The sequence below is a fragment of the Lynx rufus genome, unplaced genomic scaffold, assembly GCF_022079265.1.
Source record: "Lynx rufus isolate CCGP_SWC_20201006 ecotype Redwood Valley unplaced genomic scaffold, mLynRuf1.p SCAF_2, whole genome shotgun sequence".
Lineage (NCBI taxonomy): Eukaryota > Metazoa > Chordata > Mammalia > Carnivora > Felidae > Lynx > Lynx rufus.
The window spans coordinates 169,109,663-169,127,808 of NW_025814834.1; the positions used below are offsets into that span (position 1 = coordinate 169,109,663).

Sequence of the window (18,146 nt, forward strand, 5' to 3'; positions counted from 1 at the left end):
GGTGTGCCTGGTGCTTAGTGGCCTCGACCTTGGTCATTTGGGGCTGTTCGTGTGCTTGTGTACGAATCCTGTTTTGATGGAAATTGTATCATGTCAGAGGACTGACTTCTGTACTGCACTGTAGGTAAGAGTGGAAATAGTGCGATTCTTGTCACACGAATGAGTGAAACCGCCAGCGTCAGTAGTGCTTACCGTGGGTCAGCCGTTCAGGGGTCCTACACGTTCTCCTTGGTGTCATTCTCAGAGAAGCCCTATGAGGCCCACTCTGCCATTATCCCCGTTTTACTGGTGAGGGGACCAGGGCGCAGGGCCATGGTGTAATACACCCGAGTCACACAGATGACTGGGGAGAGAGCTAGGCTGCCCGGGCATGGCTGTCGCTGGGGAATATGGAGAGATGATGTGAGGAGCCAGGCTTGGAAACGGAGTGAAGGAAGGAGGGAAGACGGGCAGCCCCATGGGCAACTTGACTGAGTTCACCCTTCTCACTCTGCAGGAGGATAAAGACCTGGTCCACGGAAATGTGTGCACTAAAAACCTCCTCTTGGCCCGTGAGGGCATCGACAGTGAGTTCGGCCCGTTCATCAAGCTCAGTGACCCCGGCATCCCCATCACCGTGCTGTCCAGGCAAGGTGGGTCTCCCCTTTCCTCCCACCCCAATTCCCATCTGTGCCCTTCATCCTTCCACCCTCCCTGTCCCCACCTGAATTAAGGTCAGGCCAGCAGGGAGAAGGGGACTAGGGCTCTGGTGTGTTTCCTTTTTTTTTTTTTTTTTATATATATGAAATTTATTGACAAATTGGTTTCCATTGGTGTGTTTCCTTTTAAGAAGGACACTTTAGCAGACAGGCATCTGGTGCTGCTGCTGTGCCCCGGGGGCCGAGGGAGATGTGGAGGGTAGGGAGGGCCAGTCCCTGCCCTCTGGGAGCTGTGTGGTAGGAGAAACTCACCCAAGGCACGTGTGGTCCTGACGATAAAAGAGCTGTGTTTGAGGTGCTGGGGTAGCACAGAGGGAGGCTGCTGGGCCCAGGGATGGTCACAGAGGTGTCGAGAGGAGCCGGGTCTCCTGGCCCTCCACTGTAGTTGGTGAGCTGTTGGGGGAGGCCCCCAAGTGATAGCTGTGCTCTTGTGGCCTTTGAATGAGGTCATTGTGAACTATAGGGCTGTGAAGGAAAAGACAGGCCCAGGAGCCAAGACACTGCAACCAGCACTGCCCAAATAGTACTCTGCCTCTTAGCCTTCGAGGCCGTGTGTGGGATCTCATCGTGGCCCTGGCCTGTGACGGCCAGCCACCAAGCACAGTGCTGGGCTCTTAGAGTTTTGTTCAGTAGGTCAAAGAATGGGCTAAGTTTGGAAGGGAACCAGGATGAAAACAGGCCTTACAAATACAACTGAAATCATTCACTCCTTAGCAGGGAAATGGGAAGCATTCTTTAGTGCCTATGTAGTGCCCCTCACCCGCCCATCTCCCACCAGTCAGCAAAGATTCAGCCCTGAATCTGTCCCGGGACCTGTCCTCAGAAAGCACCTGGGGCGCAGACACTGGTGACTCCAGAACTAGTAGAGGAGCCTGGGTATCCCCAAGAGGTGCCGGTAAAATGCTATGGGCATTCAGAGACAGCGATATCACCTAGCTGGGGACAGGTGATTCAGGGAGGCAGTGGGATTTCATCTGGGCCTTGTGGGTCAGTGAGGTGGGCCTGACTATGACTGCCTCTGTTTCCAGCAGGAGCCAGGAGGCTGTTGCTGGAGGCCACAGTGCTTGTTGAGGGACACAGCAGGGGTGTCTACTCACATCACTAGCCTTGGCAGGAAGCCAGAACAGGGCTGCAGAAGTAGCCAGGTGCAAGAGATGTATGACAGCCTCACCTCAGGCTTTCATTCCCTTGTTCTTTCCCACACGAAGCAAACACACAATTGCAGGTTGATTGTGCAGAATGCATGAGTGAGGTGAGCCCATGCCTGCTCTGCATGTATGGGCCTCTTGTCTTTCCCTGCCTTTTCTTCTTTTTTTTTTAATGTTTATTTATTTATTTTGAGAAAGAGAGCACACACACAGGCAAGTGGGGAAGGGGCAGACAGAGAGGAAGAGAGAGAATCCCAAGCAGGCTTTGCCTGTCAGTGCAGAGTCCGATGTGGGCCTTGATCTCACAAACTGTGACCTGAGCCGAAATCAGGAGTGGGATGCTTAACCGACTGAGCCACCTAGGTGCCCCTCTGCCTTTTCTTTCTTAAGCCTTTGTTCTCCTTCCCCGGGGTGTTGGCCTTCCCCAGGGTGCTTTGCTGTCATCTGAGGCCAGAGCTTTGGAAGCCTGGCCCTATGTGACCCTCCTGGGGGCTTGTGATAAATGAACACATCTGCTGGCCCTAAGACTGCTGCATGGTGGAGCATGTGCCCGGGCGGAGAGGCCTGGAAAGTGGCACCCTTCACAAACTCCCCCTGGTCCCATGTTTGGAAAGCACTGCTTAAAATAGTTTCTTCGTTAGCTCACAGTTTCTGCTGCAATGACAGTGATTTACAACCCTGGCATTTCCAGAAACTGATCTGGAAATCTCTCTGGTCTTTTTCCAGAGTGCATAGAACGAATCCCGTGGATTGCTCCCGAGTGTGTTGAAGACTCCAAGAACCTGAGTGTGGCCGCTGACAAATGGAGCTTTGGAACCACACTCTGGGAAATCTGCTACAATGGCGAGATCCCTCTGAAAGACAAGACACTGATTGAGGTGAGCAGTTGCTTTCGCGGTGAGAGCTGAGTGAGGACTCCTTGAGCCCTCGTGAACGTCTCAGCAGTTGTCAGGGAGCCTCATGTTGTGGGAAGAGATGGAGGCGGCTTTGACTGTCCTCCACAGGCTTCCTGGCTGTGTGACCTCGAAAGTGTCACTTAACTTCCCTGTCAGTTTCATCATCTGTAAAATGGGGATAAATACTACCTATTTTGCAGGGCTGTTGTGAAGATTAAGTAAATAATGAAATAATGCATGCACAATGCCAGGCACACGATATGTGCTCAGTAGTACATTATGGTAGTGTTTATCTCAGATTTGAAGTACCTGTTAGCAACGTTAACACAGATACTTGTTGAGTTTCTACTGCGAGGCATTGTTCGAAGTAAAAGCTGGAGGCTCACTATAAAATAGACACAGGCCTTGGCTTTCCTTGAGGACCTTAGGGTGTGGTTAGGAGAGTTCGCCTATAATAGCAAGAACGAGGATTCTTCACATAATATGTGAAACCAGCGGCCTAAGAATCCTGCAACTTAGATACAGCAGTGCCATCACCTTCATTTCACAGTTCAGGTAACGGAGACGCAGGGAGCCTCAGCACATGCCTGGGTCCTTCAGCTACAGTGCAAAACCAGAAAGGTCTGACCCACTCTTAAATTTACTGGTAGAAAGTGTGAAGACTGTAACTCTAAAGGGATAAAGTAGTAAAATGACAATCAAGGACCACTGATCCTGACTTAGTGGTTCAATTATTGGAATGTGTCTCGTGTATTTATGGGGGCAGCAGCATCACTTTGAGCTGGGAGGGATTGATCAAAATCCAGGGGAAGGTGGCATTTCAGTTGTCCGTGGGAAGCAATGAGTGGTTTCGTTTGCCTCAAGCATGGAGAGGAATGACAGGTGGTAAGGTGGGAAAGATTTGGGTCAGATTATTGGAAGCCCTAAATTCCAGGCTACAGAATTGTACTTAGGGGTGATGTGGGACACTGATGAGTTTGCGTGGAGAAGTGAGGAGCTTAGAGGTCTGCATGGGGACGGGTCTTCTAGACACCGTGGTTGGGATGGACAGGCTAAGGAGTGACCACACGCTCTGAGGCTCTCAGTGGTGAGGACAGAGACAGGAAGTGGCAATGGAAATCCAGAGTGGAGGGTGCACCTGTAGGAGATCCTGAAGAGGTAGAATGTTTAACCAGTTAACTTTGGCCAGGTAAACATAGTACAGGGCTTGGGAAAGCGGAGTTAAGTCAAAACCAGCAGGGAAGCCCTCAGATCTATAACTCTGCTATTTGGGATTTTCATTCTAGGGTTTTTGGAGAAAAGTCAGTATCTATTCAGCACCTGCTGTGTACTCAGGGCTAAGCAGCATGCAGGAATGGTGTAAGGAAGGGCCTGTACCTTTGATAAAAGAGGGCTCCTTCTCTCCTCCCAAGTACCCTTGATGGGTTTGGATGGCCTTTCCACCTGGCTGCACCAGAGCGGGGAAGTGAGCGTGACACTGAGAGGCGAGAGCAGCTCCCAGCTCAGTTCCAGCTCCTCCTCTTCCTCATCCTCTGAGGTCTCCCCACTTCCACCAAGGATCCCCAGGGACAGAGGAGAAACCAGTACTCATGAGATTCACTAGAAACTGGAGGGTAGGGGTGCCAGGGTGGCTCAGTCGATTAAGTGTCCGACTTCGGCTCAGGGCATGATCTCTTAGTTTGTGGGTTCAAGCCCTGCATTGGGCTCTGTGCTGACAGCTCAGAGCCTGGAGCCCGCTTTGGATTCTCTCCCTCTCTCTCGGCCTGTCTCCCACTTGTGCTCTCTCTGTGTCTCTCAAAAATAAATATATATATTTTTTTAACTGGAGGGTCATGGTTTCACTTAATTTTTATTTTTATTTTTTTATTTATTTTTATTTTTATTTTTTTCTGAATTTTTTTTAATGTTTATTTCTGAGACAGAGAGAGAGACAGAGCATGAGCAGGGGAGGGGCAGAGAGAGAGGGAGACACAGAATCTGAAATAGGCTCCAGGCTCTGAGCTGTCTGCACAGAGCCCGACGCGGGGCTCGAACTCACGGACCGCAAGATCATGACCTGAGCTGAAGTCGGACGCTTAACCGACTGAGCCACCCAGGTGCCCCTTAATTTTTAAAAGTAGTATCAATTATTTGTTTTAGAATTTTGAAGTAATAAACAGTTGAAAATTGGAAAATATAGAAAACTATGAAAAAGAAAAAACAGCAGTCATCATATTCCAGTCGCTCCTCACCACTAGTTAGCCCTTTGGTATTTTGTCTTTCAGTCTGTTTCTGTCTGTCTTATTTAAACACAACTGAGACCATGCTAGATATAGTTATATAGGCTCTACTTCTTAATTTAATATTGGGAGTACTTTCCTGCATAAATATGTCTTACAATTTTACAAATTTAATGTAAGAGTTGTTTCATTAAACTCAAATTTACTTAACTAATTTTATATTTGGCATTTAGGTTGTTTTTAAATTTGTAATGTGCTAATTCTGCAGGGAGTACCTTTGAACATAAATCTTTGTTTATATCTGACTTCTGAGTCATTTTATAGTTGGAATTAATGAGTCAAAGGATTTGAAGAGTCTGCCAAGTTGTATTCCAGGAAGGCTGCGTGACTGCACTAGAATGCAGCAGGTTCAGGCCTGGGTCTGCCGCCCATCTGACTTGAATTTGGATTTTAGTATGGGGACTAACATTTCCCCAGGCTGGAATAAGGCAATAGTAACACAGGTTTGTGAAACCTGCCTTTATGCAGAGCTATCGGGGAAATAAATTAGGGATGGTAACTGGTGCTGAAGGGTTAGTGAGTGGTACCTTTGGTTTCTCCCATGTGGTTTTCTTTTTTACAGAAAGAGCGATTCTATGAAAGCCGGTGCCGGCCAGTGACACCATCTTGTAAGGAGCTGGCTGACCTCATGACCCGCTGCATGAACTATGACCCCAACCAGAGACCCTTCTTCCGAGCCATCATGAGAGACATCAATAAACTGGAGGAGCAGAGTAAGACCCTGTCGTGCAGTGTTTGCATGAGACCAGCCAGTTCCCCGGGGAAGCAGCAGAGTAACTAGGAGCCTGTGGACGGCAGTCACTCCTTTTTAACATGGTTTCTTTCCTCCTCTCCTAGATCCAGACATTGTTTCGGAACGAAAGCCGGCAACCGAAGTGGATCCCACACATTTTGAAAAGCGGTTCTTGAAGAGAATCCGTGACTTGGGAGAGGCAAGTTAGGCTGGAGTCGCCTGCTGACCGTCTGACCTCTTCTGCATCTAAAACCACTCTCCATTCTCTCTGTTTCTGGGCCAAGATTTATGAAGAGAAGGCATCTCACTGGGTTTTCCCTGGGCCACTGGAATTACAGGGGAGTCTCCGCTTGGCACACAGCAGCAGTGTGCATATACCTGCCTGCCCAGGTGGCTGGATATGCACACAGGATGTTGGTCTGCTCCCTCCAGACTCGATTTTTCTCCAAGGGGTGGAAGAGAATGGAAAGAGAGAGATACGGGGGAATAGGTTTAGATGTGGTAGAAACAGAAAAGTCCCTATCTTGGACTTTGCTGTGTGGCTGCTTAAATAAGGGATATTTACTACACAGAAGGCCACATAGAATGTCAGTTTTCCCTTGGACCTCGAATGGGAGTTTCCTAACGGTTAAGGTGACCAGAAAAGCTACTGGGATTTGTGTCTAAATACAGATTTTCAATAGTTGAGTTAAGCGAACACAGACTGTGTCCTGTGTGGAGTGTCTTCTGTGTGCCCGGGCCGTGTGCTGGACACATAACAGTGTCCTTAGTGCCTCACAACACCCTGAGGGTCTGTGCACATCAAGTGCCTCTGGAGCCTAGGTCACTGGGCCTTCCCTGTCCAGTGGCTCAGGAGAAGTCTGACCCCACGTCTCCTGAACACCCATCGCGCAGTGCCCTTTTCAGCCACGTCGTGGTGCCTGCCCCGCTGCCTGGGCCCGTGGCTGTCAGAGAATGCCATAGTCATCCTGCAGGTCCAGAAATAACCTTCCTTGTGGGCTATGTTTTCACAGAAACTGGGATCGATGTGTTGGTTCAATAGTCCCCTGATACTTCCTTGTCTTAGCTCAGTAATAGAGGGGATGGCATGTGGGACCAAGAGAGGAGGGGCTGTGGTGGGTGGGGAAGGGTGGCGGGGGGACAGTTCGCCGCCTGTAAGGTCGGACTGTGCTGTGTACCCCTGGCCTTTGTGGGAACAGCACGAGGAGCAAGCGTCATCTTCTGAATGTTCCTGCTGGCCCGGGGTGGGGGCTTTTCTCATCAGGCACGTGCATCTTTCCTTCCAGGGCCACTTTGGGAAGGTTGAGCTCTGCAGATACGACCCTGAGGGTGACAATACCGGGGAGCAGGTGGCTGTCAAATCCCTGAAGCCTGAGAGTGGAGGTAACCACATAGCGGATCTGAAGAAGGAAATTGAAATCTTAAGGAACCTCTATCATGAGAACATTGTGAAGTACAAAGGCATCTGTACAGAAGACGGTATGTTGTGCAAAGTGGGGTTGGTGTGAAAACTAAGGGAGCTTCTGGGGTTATACAGCCAGTGCCACCAATCAAGGTGGCAAGTGGTATTTACTAATATCTTTTTTTACAAGCCAATATAACACCCACATATTATACTCTAAAACTGGTAATGAAATGATGTGGCTCATAAGTTTTAAAAATCAGTCATCTGTGGTTGTTCGCAGAGCACTGTTAGCTCAGGGGGTGCTGATGACTGGGTTCTGTACACACGTGTCACTATCTCTGTTCACTGCTGAGGATCCTGAGGTTCAGGGGCTTAAAGAGGTTAAGTAGCTTGCCTGGGATTCAGGGTGGGGAGTGACACTGAAATCAGTTCGGGGCCTGTGTCTCCTGATCCTGCACCCTCTACTCCCCCACAGTTCCTTCATCTGGCAGCCTTGTCCTGATGGGTGTTCTTTTCTTGACAGGAGGAAATGGTATTAAGCTCATCATGGAGTTTCTACCTTCAGGAAGCCTTAAGGAATATCTTCCAAAGAATAAGAACAAAATTAACCTCAAACAACAGTTAAAATATGCTGTTCAGATTTGTAAGGTAAAAAAAAAAAAAAAAGCATGTTAAAGATTAAAAAATCAGTCACTCTGTCCTGGGTAATTGGTTTGTAATTAGACTGCAGGGGGAAGCTTTCCAGTAATTGTACCGAGTTCATATTGCTCTGCATGATTTGGATGAAAATTAGCCAGTACTGACAAAATGAGCTGAGTTGTTAATATGGGTGATTTAATATGTATTTCTTTGAATTGGGTTGGTTTTACTTGCATTAAAGTAAAAACAACAACAGAAATGCATGACAGGTAAATGAAACGGCATTTGTGCTTTCCTGAGATGCAGTGATGGATACAAAACACGGCCTGAACTGACCATTAGCAAATGACTCTACATTGACTTCTCTCCCTCAGGGGATGGACTACTTGGGGTCTCGGCAGTACGTTCACCGGGACTTAGCAGCAAGAAATGTCCTCGTTGAGAGTGAGCACCAAGTGAAAATTGGAGACTTCGGTTTAACCAAAGCCATTGAAACCGACAAAGAGTACTACACAGTCAAGGATGATCGGGACAGCCCTGTGTTTTGGTAACTGAATCTAATGTTATGTTAATGTCTTTTATTCCTCCTGCCTAAGTCAAGGTTAGAAAGAACTTAGAACATTTGGGATTGATTGAGCTTTGCCTTCAAGAAACCTCTTTTAGACTGTTTCCCTAAAAGCAACCCGCACAGAAATGCCTGAGGTTTATACGATACCATCTTCCAAGGAGTGGAGGACATGAGCCACCCAGTCAGCATCTCCAGCTTCCCAGGAGAGAGCATTCACTGACACAGTCCTTGCCCCCGTCAGTCGTTGCAGGGGTCACATGCTCACACAGAATGGGAAGGAGGTGATGAAGTAGGCTCTGACCAGTGCAGGGAGGTCCCAGACAGAGCAGAGCACAGCACGCCCAGTACACAACTTGGCTGTCTGCTTACAGATTACCGGGGTATCTTGGTCAGGAGGCTGCAGCCTGACTGACCCCTTGCAGCCTGGAGCACCATCCAGGGGAGAGGCTGTTGAAGCCCCTACTCCATGGCTCCTACGGAACAGAGCGGTTCCTCTGAGGTGCATCCTGCATAGACACAAACCTAGATCTCTCCCACCTGTGGAGCCTAAGCCTTATTCAGAATTCATCAGTGTGTATCAGGGTCCTGCTTTGTGTTGGGTACTAGAGATATGTGGTGAACAAGCAGACTGAGTTGAGAATTTAATGGATGGGACAGCCAATATCATAGTATCATTAGCATAGAAGGGTTCAGGCTTGGTTTTCTGGAAGTCTTGTAAATGTAAGATTTTAAAAAGATCCATGGGGGTTAGAAGGATGGTTAGAAGGCGGCATGTGTGACTAGCAAGAATGAGATGAGAGCAGTGACTGTCCCAGGACCTGAATCAGCTCGGTGTGGCTGGATCACGAAGTGGGAGGTCTCAAGGACTTGCTAAGGCAGAGCACTGGAAGCCGAGTCACAGAGCTAGCACTCCCTCTACCCCAAGAGTTTTGGGATACCATGAGAGGGTTTAAGAATGGCAGCTTTTGTTTAAAAAAAAAAAAAAATCACTGTGGGGGCACCGGGGTGGCTCAGTCGGTTAAGCGTCTGATTCTTGACTTAGGCTCAGGTCATGATCTCACAGTTGTGAGATCGAGCCGTGTCTGGCTCTGCACTGAGTATGGAGCCTGCTCGGGATTCTGTGTCTCTCTGCTCCTCCCCGGCAGGGGGGGTAGGGGTGGGGGTGGGGGTGTGGAGAATCTAAAAAGATCACTGTGGATGGGAGGGGAACAAGACTAGAGCCAGGGAGTCTGATGCCGCCAGAACTCATGAGGGTGTGAACTGGGACAGTGACATTGGGGCTTAAGAGGAGTAGGTTTGAAAAGTATTTAGAAAACTAGATATGGGCGGGGGGGGGGGGCTCCATTTCTGTCTTGGGCAGTTGGGTATCATCTACTGGAACGGTTGACCTTGGAAGAGGGCTGGGCAGCGAGGTCATTGCTAATTTTGAACTTGAAAGAAAACCTGGGGCCTTCTGTCCTCTGCCACCTCCTCCTCGTGGACAACACGTGCTCCGTGAAATGAGCGCAAACTAATATTTTAAAGTAACTCTGTGCTACAGAGAGCCTGTAACAGTATTGTTAGACATGTCAGGTGTGTACTTCAGCATATGTGTGGTTAATGTATTAAACACCAAGAAAAACCAAAGAGGTGATTTTTCAGAATTACTCTATAATGTTTATTGAAATATCCTTCCCCGAAAAATGAAGTTTCATGTTCTGCATTCTTTCAGGTATGCTCCAGAATGTTTAATTCAGTGTAAATTTTATATCGCCTCTGACGTCTGGTCGTTTGGAGTGACTCTGCATGAGCTGCTCACTTACTGTGACTCCGATTCTAGCCCCATGGCAGTAAGTCTTCCTTGTCCCTTCATCTGAACCTCACACCCAGTTAAAATGTGTAAATTTTGTTCTTGCATAGACTCTAGTCAGTGTGTTATAATGGAAAGTGTCACTTTTCCATTTGACGTGGTTGCCGCTTGACACTTATTTGTGGCTCTCTCAAGTCCTGTTTCACTACGAGCCGAAGTTCTAGAAAACACCACCAGTTTTCAAGGATCTTACCTGTGTGAGGAGTCCAGGGACAGTTTCCTGGGAAAATGGGGGAGCAGCGCGTAGGACCTTGGTTGAGCCTCATGTGTTCGTAAATGAGATCATTGTCACTGGGACAGGCCCTTCAACCAGGGGAGGGAATGGTTGGTAGAGTCTGAGAGCTAGATTATAGACTAACCATTGAGAGTGAATCAAGATTTTGAACTCTCATTTACAGTTGGTAAGGAGAAGAGTCTGTTTATTAATTTCCAGTTAATTCTAGGAATTTTACCTTAACCTGGTGTTACATAAATATGTGCTAAAATATTTTTTTTGGTTTTACTTTACATAGTTGTTCCTGAAAATGATAGGCCCAACGCATGGCCAGATGACAGTCACAAGACTTGTGAACACGTTAAAAGAAGGAAAACGTTTGCCCTGTCCACCTAACTGCCCAGATGAGGTATTTGTGGGCCATTTTACAGTACTAAACTCAATTTGTATTATGTTTTCAGGCTTGAACTCCTTGAGCAAGGGTTTGGGGGTAGAGGTGGAGGAGTGGAAAGTAGTAGAAAAGTAGTTGTTTTTTTTTTTTTTTTAATTTTTTTTTTCAACGTTTATTTTTGGGACAGAGAGAGACAGAGCATGAACGGGGGAGGGGCAGAGAGAGAGGGAGACACAGAATCGGAAACAGGCTCCAGGCTCTGAGCCATCAGCCCAGAGCCTGACGCGGGGCTCGAACTCACGGACCGCGAGATCGTGACCTGGCTGAAGTCGGACGCTTAACCGACTGCGCCACCCAGGCGCCCCGAAAAGTAGTTTTTAAAGTAATTTTCTAAAGCTGGATCTCAGATCAGACGTCTGAAAAATCATCTTTGGGGCAGATGACAGCTATGCTGAAAGTAAGGATTCCCTCCAGAAGTAGGCTCACCTCAGCGAGCACCCTAAAGGAGCATATTCTGGTGTAGCTGGATTGTGACAAGTATGGGTACAGTTAACCCCTTGACCTTCGTGGCATTGGGGGCGCTGACCTCCTACAGCTGAAAATCTGAATGTAACTTTAGTGTTGACTGGAAGCCTTCCTGATAACAAGTAGCACGGTTCTGCAAATGTTTTTTATAGCGCTGTATTATATTTAGTTGAACAGCTCCGGGGATAACTGGACCCACACAGCTCAAATCCGTGTTGTTCACAGGGCAACTGTAACTGTCCTGGAGTCCGTAGCATTTATGACACTTACTCGGTTTTCTGTATTCTCAAGTGAATTGAGCTTTTAAGACTTTCACTCGTACGTATTCTTCAGTGCATCTCAAAGGTCTAAGAACAACCAGTGAGGAAATGGGAGTCTATACTGAGATATGATGACGTGGATTTTTTGGAAGGTCAATTCATGAGCTTCTCAAATGTTAAGATCTAGGAAATGTGACAACTATAGTTCATAAATAATACTTTCAGTTAACAAGAGTAATGGAGTAATAAGGAAAGTCATCTACCTTTTTTTTCCCTTCTTACAGGTTTATCAACTCATGAGAAAGTGCTGGGAATTCCAACCAACTAATAGGACAACTTTTCAGAACCTAATTAAAGGATTTGAAGCACTTTTAGAAGCACTTTTAAAATAAGAAGCATGAATAGCCTTTAAACTCCTGTGTATCAAGTCCTCCTTCCCCTACCAATACCGAGCCATTTTAAAAAGAAATTTTAATGGAAAAAATTTGTATTTGGGCATGTACAAGGCACACTGCGGTGCTCCTTATGTGTAAGTACTTCCCTCTTTAAATTTGGCACCAGTAACAAATGATGGCAACCACAACAACAGAAAGCACTTAAGCACTTCTCCTTTTGGAAAGAATACGTACCACCATTTTGTTTGGCTAGTTTACCATCACAGTTGCACAAGAGAAAACAAGAGGAGCTGACCCCAGCACTTGTTCCCAGCTGCCAGTTGATCTGAAACGCTTTTCCGGCAGATAAATTGAAGATAAAGATTGATGGACTTAGTACTCTAACCTGCCCTCGAATTTCAGTATCTATACAGTGATAGGCCAAGCATTCTTGAAATATTAGATACCAGTTAGTAGATCATTGTTTCTATACAAAGATGAGTGTATTCCTGTCACCACTAGGACTTAAAGTTTGAGTTGTTTCTTCAGTGGCTTAGCTCCTGCCCCCTCGGGTGACCAAGTACTGATTTTTGAGAGAATGGCTCATACCCAGGGGGACGGCTGTGGAATAGATACTTTGCTGCATGTTCATTCTTGAGAACCAAGCCTGTGCCAGTGCTTTCCTAAACAGTGTATCTTTAATCAGAACTGACTCCAAGACCCTGGATACTGTCCTACATGCTTTTCAGAGATGCCCACGTAGATCCTTTTAGAACTCCACCTCTTTGGGGTAAGCTGTTCCAGCACTGGTTTTGGATGCAACCAGTCAATGTTTTAGTACCTGTCTACGAGAGTTCAGGATCTACTAGACCGTTTTCAGTTTGCTTGGATGTAGCTGGGTAATCAAAAATGTCTCATCTGATTCAGTGTGAACCGTAAGACCTTTATGACCAAGAATGAAAAGCTCTGTCAATGCTGTCTATCTGATGTCATTACTTTTCACCTTTTGAGCCTGAAAGAGTTCTGGATTGATGCAATGGCAACAATAAACTTGCCATTTAAATTTGTTCAATAACCCTCCATCACCAAGGTCTCTGTCTGTATCAAACCTGTGGCCATTCTATATGCACTTTTGTTTACTCTTTATACAAATAAATATACTAGAGACTTCACATGCATATGCCTTTTAATATTAAGATTTCACTTTCAAAGCATTCAGACAGTTTGTTTACATAGAAAAATAACAGTACAGACTTTGCAGGGGGTGGGGGAGTTTGGTAATGGTCCTCATTGCAAACACCTACCACTTGATTTATCTGTTATGTCCAATGATGACGGGGCACAGGCCAGTACAGATGGCAGATCCTCATGTGCTCTAATCCAGAATCTCTTTCCGTTCCTTCAACCTCTTTGTGCTTTCATTTTGCAGCTCTGATTTACGTTTACTGTGGGAGAGATGTGACTAAGCACTGAAAATGCTTAATGCAGTGGGAGATGGGAAGGTGAAGTACAGAATGTGGAGAAACCATTATTCATCTGCTGAGTTAAAAACTGGTTACTTAGAGGCAGTTTACTTCTCAGACATTAGCTTTGTAGCTGTCATTTTCGAATAGAAGTTAATACGTGAAATGAATTAGACCGAGTAATTTTTTTTTTACAAGTCCTACAATATGTGTACCAATTTTAAACTTCATAATTAAAATAGGGTACCTTATAGTCAAAACTTGTCTCCCAACCGAATTACTATTTAATCTGATTTCAGAAAGACTAGGATCATTGAGACGCCTAAACTCCATATCCTCAATTACAGTCTCATAACAAGGAACAAACGTGGAAATTCCTAGACAGCAAAGGGTTTTTCAACACCAAAGTCTTCAGGAAATGGTGAAAGTTATATGCAATAAACACAATTCTTACAGAAGTAAATTGAATTAACTTTTCAGCCTAACACTACAAAAGGGTAAGAGACAAAGCAGAAAGTGAGGTACAACTCGCTAACTCAAAATCGTTACACTCTTACTCCATAGTACTCCTTCAGAAAGAGCAGTACTGAGTGTGGAAACAGGGCATTTGAGGATCAAAATAGACCTTGTTGTAGCAATTAGATCATTACTAGTTTATGCCATGAAATCAGATGCAGAAACTATATTGCTTGCTGCTTACAAGCCTGTTGCAAAAGTTAAAGGATTAGGGAATTCGTGCTATTAGATCAAGGGTTAGCACACTTTCCCCACAAAAGGTCCAGACAATATTTTAGGTTTTGCAGACCATATGATGTCTGTCACAGCTACTCAGCACTGCCACGAGGCACAAAAGTAGCCAGAGACAGTATGTAAATGAACAGATTTGTGTTCCAATAAAATTTTATATAGACACTGAAATTTGAACTTCAAGAATTCAAATCTTTTCTACTTCACTTAAAAATATAAACATCACTCTCAGCTTGCAGATGATATAAAAACCGGGATGACTGAACTTGACCCCAGGGTGTAGGCTGCCAACCCCTGAAATAACTTCACCAAAGCTACTTTTTTAAAAAATACCTTGTTTTTCACAAAAGGTATAAATGGTACATAACATTAAAAGTAAAGCATCCGTAGTTGTGTACAACTTGGATATCACTATCACTCTGGGTTTTATACTGCAGGGCTGGCATGGGGGTAATTAGTTTGCATTACCACCACTGCATTTTTGTACTCGCAATCTTATAGTTCTAGGAAAAAGTCCTAAAAATCTATAAATGAGTTATTTCTAGGGAAAGTCAACTGAAATGCACACTGGCATATAAGAAACTCATTCTTCTAAGGCTCAGGAAACAAGACTGTTTCCCATTTATTGCTTCACACTTTTATATCTGGTGTCAAAATTATTCCCGGTCCTAGACAAGGAATACCGGAACATTGTTAAATTCTTCAATGGACTGTAAGTTAATACCACATTAAGATGCATCTAATTCTAATGGAAAATGTCCTCAATTGTCTTGTCTTATTGCTACTTATTTTTTATTTGGCAATTCTGCTTGCTGCACTATACAGTTCCTTCTGGGAAATTAGAAACCCGTATTTAAAGGATATGGCTAGTCTGAATGTAGTTAAGGCAGCGATGAACAGCAGAGATACTGCAAAAAACCTTAGGAGGCTCTAAGGAGAAAACTTAACTCAGTATACACGCTTCTTTTTTAAGTAGGTTTCCATGTAATATGCTCCTGTGCCCTGAGGATGCTGGCCAACAAATTCCACGGAACCGCCTTCTGGGGCAGAGAGGAGAGATGATGAACCTCGTTTTTCATTTCTTAAAGAGGACACCTAGGAGAAAAAAGCACAATTGATGTAAATACCTAAATTAAAAATTGGTTTATTCCTTAAGGATGTTTGTAAGAAAGGCAATTCTTCTGATTTGGTGTAAAAACAAAATAGGATAAATAACAAAGCTATCAAAAAATTACACAAACTCCTTTAGGAAAACAAATTAGGATTTCTAATTCAAAATCACTTGAGGGACTGTTTGAAAAATATGAACCAGCCTCTGAGTGTTCTCTCAACACTTTGGGGAAAGAAAAAAAGCAACTGCCGTTGCCTCTGCTCCCCCCACCTGGCTAAAGCACACTGAATCAGAATGGCAATGCTAGATGCCAGTATTCCTCTGAGAAAGGCGACTGGCTAAGAAACTGAACTGCATATCAGATTAGAGGATGGGTCTGTCTGGATATTTAAAAAGTGGTAACAAACTAACTAGTAGGTGGGAAAGCACAATGGTTCCAGACCCCAGCGGAACAGAGGTGTGCACAGGGGATTCGGAACAGCTTCCAGGGCTTGGAGGGAGATGGCGCAACAGGAAGATCCCGGGCCCACCTCGTCCCACAGAGACAACAACTACATCTATGCAACTGCCTCTGAGGACGGCCTGAAGACTGACACAACGGAGTCTCCACAGCTAATCGTACAGAGAAGGCTACGTTGCAAAGGGTAGGAGAAGCAGAAATGCAGTCTGGAACCAAAGCCCTGGCACAACTGCCCACAAACGGGAGGGACATCATCAGCACAGAGGAGCAAGGGGATCAGCGCACACACCGAGCACCCTCAGGACCTGCACCAGGAAGGGGAGTTTCCATACGTGTGGCTTTCAAAATCAGCAAGGTTTAACTCCAGGAGAGATGGACAGCTGTAAGAAATGGAGTCCCCACCCTTGAAGAGCTAGTAAGCTAAAAACGGCCCAAGATACAGCACAAAAGACACCGTCTGAAAAGCACCTGGGCCTATACGTGGAGATTTACTGACTAGTTTTAGGATATGTGCCAGTGGGGCAGGCATCTGCAGGGGCTTTCTCTGGAAATCAAAGTGCTGACAGGTGCCATTTTTGTTGCCCCTCCTCAGCCTAGATAGCCAGAGGCTTTCAGGACTCGGTTCTAGCACTCTTTACCCTGCTAGCACCACCTGCCCCCGGTGTCATTCCTCTGTGGACCTGCCCTGGGCAGGGGAGGGAAGCAGACCCACCCAACCAGCACACCTGCAGCAGTCACGGCGGCTCACTACCTCGCAGATAGCCGAGCCGAGCACCCACCCTGCCCACCAGCGAGCCCCCGGTCAGGCCCCCAAGCCAGCAGCACAGGAGGCAGACCCTGCCCACCGGCACACTCATGGTAGCTGCAACCAGGCCTCACCGGGAACGAGCCCTGCGTACCAGTGCACCTGCAGTGGTCACAGCTCAGCCACAACAGGAAGGCACATGTAGCCACACAGAGGATGTTCCTGGAGTCCTCGGTTCTAGTGACTAGGGATTCCTCTACAGTTTACGACAGGACCCCACCACTTTCAAGATCAGGAGACATAGCTGACCTACTTAACACATAGACACAAGCACAGAGTTGGACAAAGTGACAGAGGAATATGTCCCAAATGAAAGAAGACAAAAATAAAACAGAGGTAAGCAATATGCCTGATGAAGAGTTCAAAGTAATGGTCATATACTCACCAGACTTCAGAGAAGAGTGGATGAACTCAGAGAGAGAGAAAATATAAAAACCAATCAGAGGTGAAGAATACAATAGCTGAAATGAGAAATACACTAGTGGGAATCAACAGATTACAGGATGCAAAAGAATGCATCAGGGATCTAGAAGACAGGGCAAGGAAGCAACCAAGCTGAAGAGCAAAAAGAATAAATAATGGCAGGTTAAGAGACCTCTGCAACATCATCAGTATAATAAAATTCACATTATAGGGATCCTAGAAGGAGAAGACAGAAGGAGGCACAACTTATTTGAAGAAATAACATCTGAAAACTTCCCTAATTTGGGAAAGGAAATAGACATTCAGGTCCAGGAAGCACAGAGAACCCCAAATAAGATGAACCCAAGGATGTCCACACCAAGACTCATAATAATTAAACTGCAAGAATTAAAGATGAAGAGAGAATCTTAAAAACAAGAGATAAACAGTCACAAGGGAAACCCCATAATTATGGCTATCATCTGATTTTTCAGCAGAAACTTTACAGTCCAGAGGAAAGGGCAGGATATATGCGAAGTGCTGAGGGGATAAAACCTACAACCAAGAACACTATATTTGGCCTTATAAGAAATATTAAGGGGAATTCTTTAACTACAAGAAAAGTATGAAAGGAAAACTCTTACTGGTAAAAATAAACAGAGCGGGTCACCTGGGTGGCTCAGTCACTTAAGCATCTGACTTCAGCTCCAGTCATGATCTCACGGTTCATGAATTTGAGCCCCGCATTGGGCTGACAGCTCAGAGCCTAGAGCCTGCTTCAGATTCTGTATCTCTTTCTCTCTCCACCCCTCCCCTGCTCATGCTCTGTCTCAAAAATAAACATATAGTAAACGTAGTAGATCAATCACAAAACTAGTAAGGAGATTACAATGCAGAAGTAGTAAAATCAATTATATGCACAAAAATTAGTCAAGGGATACACAAAATAAAAAGATACAGAATATCAAATATATAAAATGTGGAGGAAGGAGTAAAAATGTCATGCTTTTATAATATGTTTGAATGTAAGTGACCATCAACTCAATATAGACTGCTACATACACATAGGATGTTACATATGAACCCAATGGTAACTAAAAACCTGCAACAGACAAAAAGAGAAAAGAATCTAAGCATAACACTAGAGAAAGCCATCAAACCATAAGGGAAGAGAGCAAG

The 18,146-nt window shown here is 45.5% G+C and overlaps 2 protein-coding genes across 3 annotated transcripts in view; one reads left to right on the forward strand and one right to left on the reverse strand.

Moving 5' to 3' along the window:
• JAK1 (Janus kinase 1) overlaps positions 1 to 13,151 on the forward strand; it is a 131,086-nt gene extending 117,935 nt beyond the window's left edge. For both annotated transcript variants that reach the window (XM_047084247.1, XM_047084248.1), the window contains exons 16-25: positions 497 to 632; positions 2,573 to 2,724; positions 5,584 to 5,734; positions 5,859 to 5,953; positions 7,041 to 7,233; positions 7,683 to 7,807; positions 8,173 to 8,345; positions 10,078 to 10,195; positions 10,728 to 10,838; positions 11,890 to 13,151. In XM_047084247.1, the coding sequence (XP_046940203.1) occupies positions 497 to 632; positions 2,573 to 2,724; positions 5,584 to 5,734; positions 5,859 to 5,953; positions 7,041 to 7,233; positions 7,683 to 7,807; positions 8,173 to 8,345; positions 10,078 to 10,195; positions 10,728 to 10,838; positions 11,890 to 11,997 (1,362 nt within the window). In that variant the 3' untranslated portion in view covers positions 11,998 to 13,151. The remainder of the gene's footprint in view (positions 1 to 496; positions 633 to 2,572; positions 2,725 to 5,583; positions 5,735 to 5,858; positions 5,954 to 7,040; positions 7,234 to 7,682; positions 7,808 to 8,172; positions 8,346 to 10,077; positions 10,196 to 10,727; positions 10,839 to 11,889) is intronic.
• An 888-nt stretch (positions 13,152 to 14,039) lies between these two features.
• Positions 14,040 to 18,146, reverse strand: part of RAVER2 (ribonucleoprotein, PTB binding 2) — a 92,678-nt gene continuing 88,571 nt past the window's right edge. Inside the window, exon 12 of the mRNA XM_047084250.1 lies at positions 14,040 to 15,284. Within this exon, the coding sequence (XP_046940206.1) occupies positions 15,138 to 15,284 (147 nt within the window). The 3' untranslated portion in view covers positions 14,040 to 15,137. The remainder of the gene's footprint in view (positions 15,285 to 18,146) is intronic.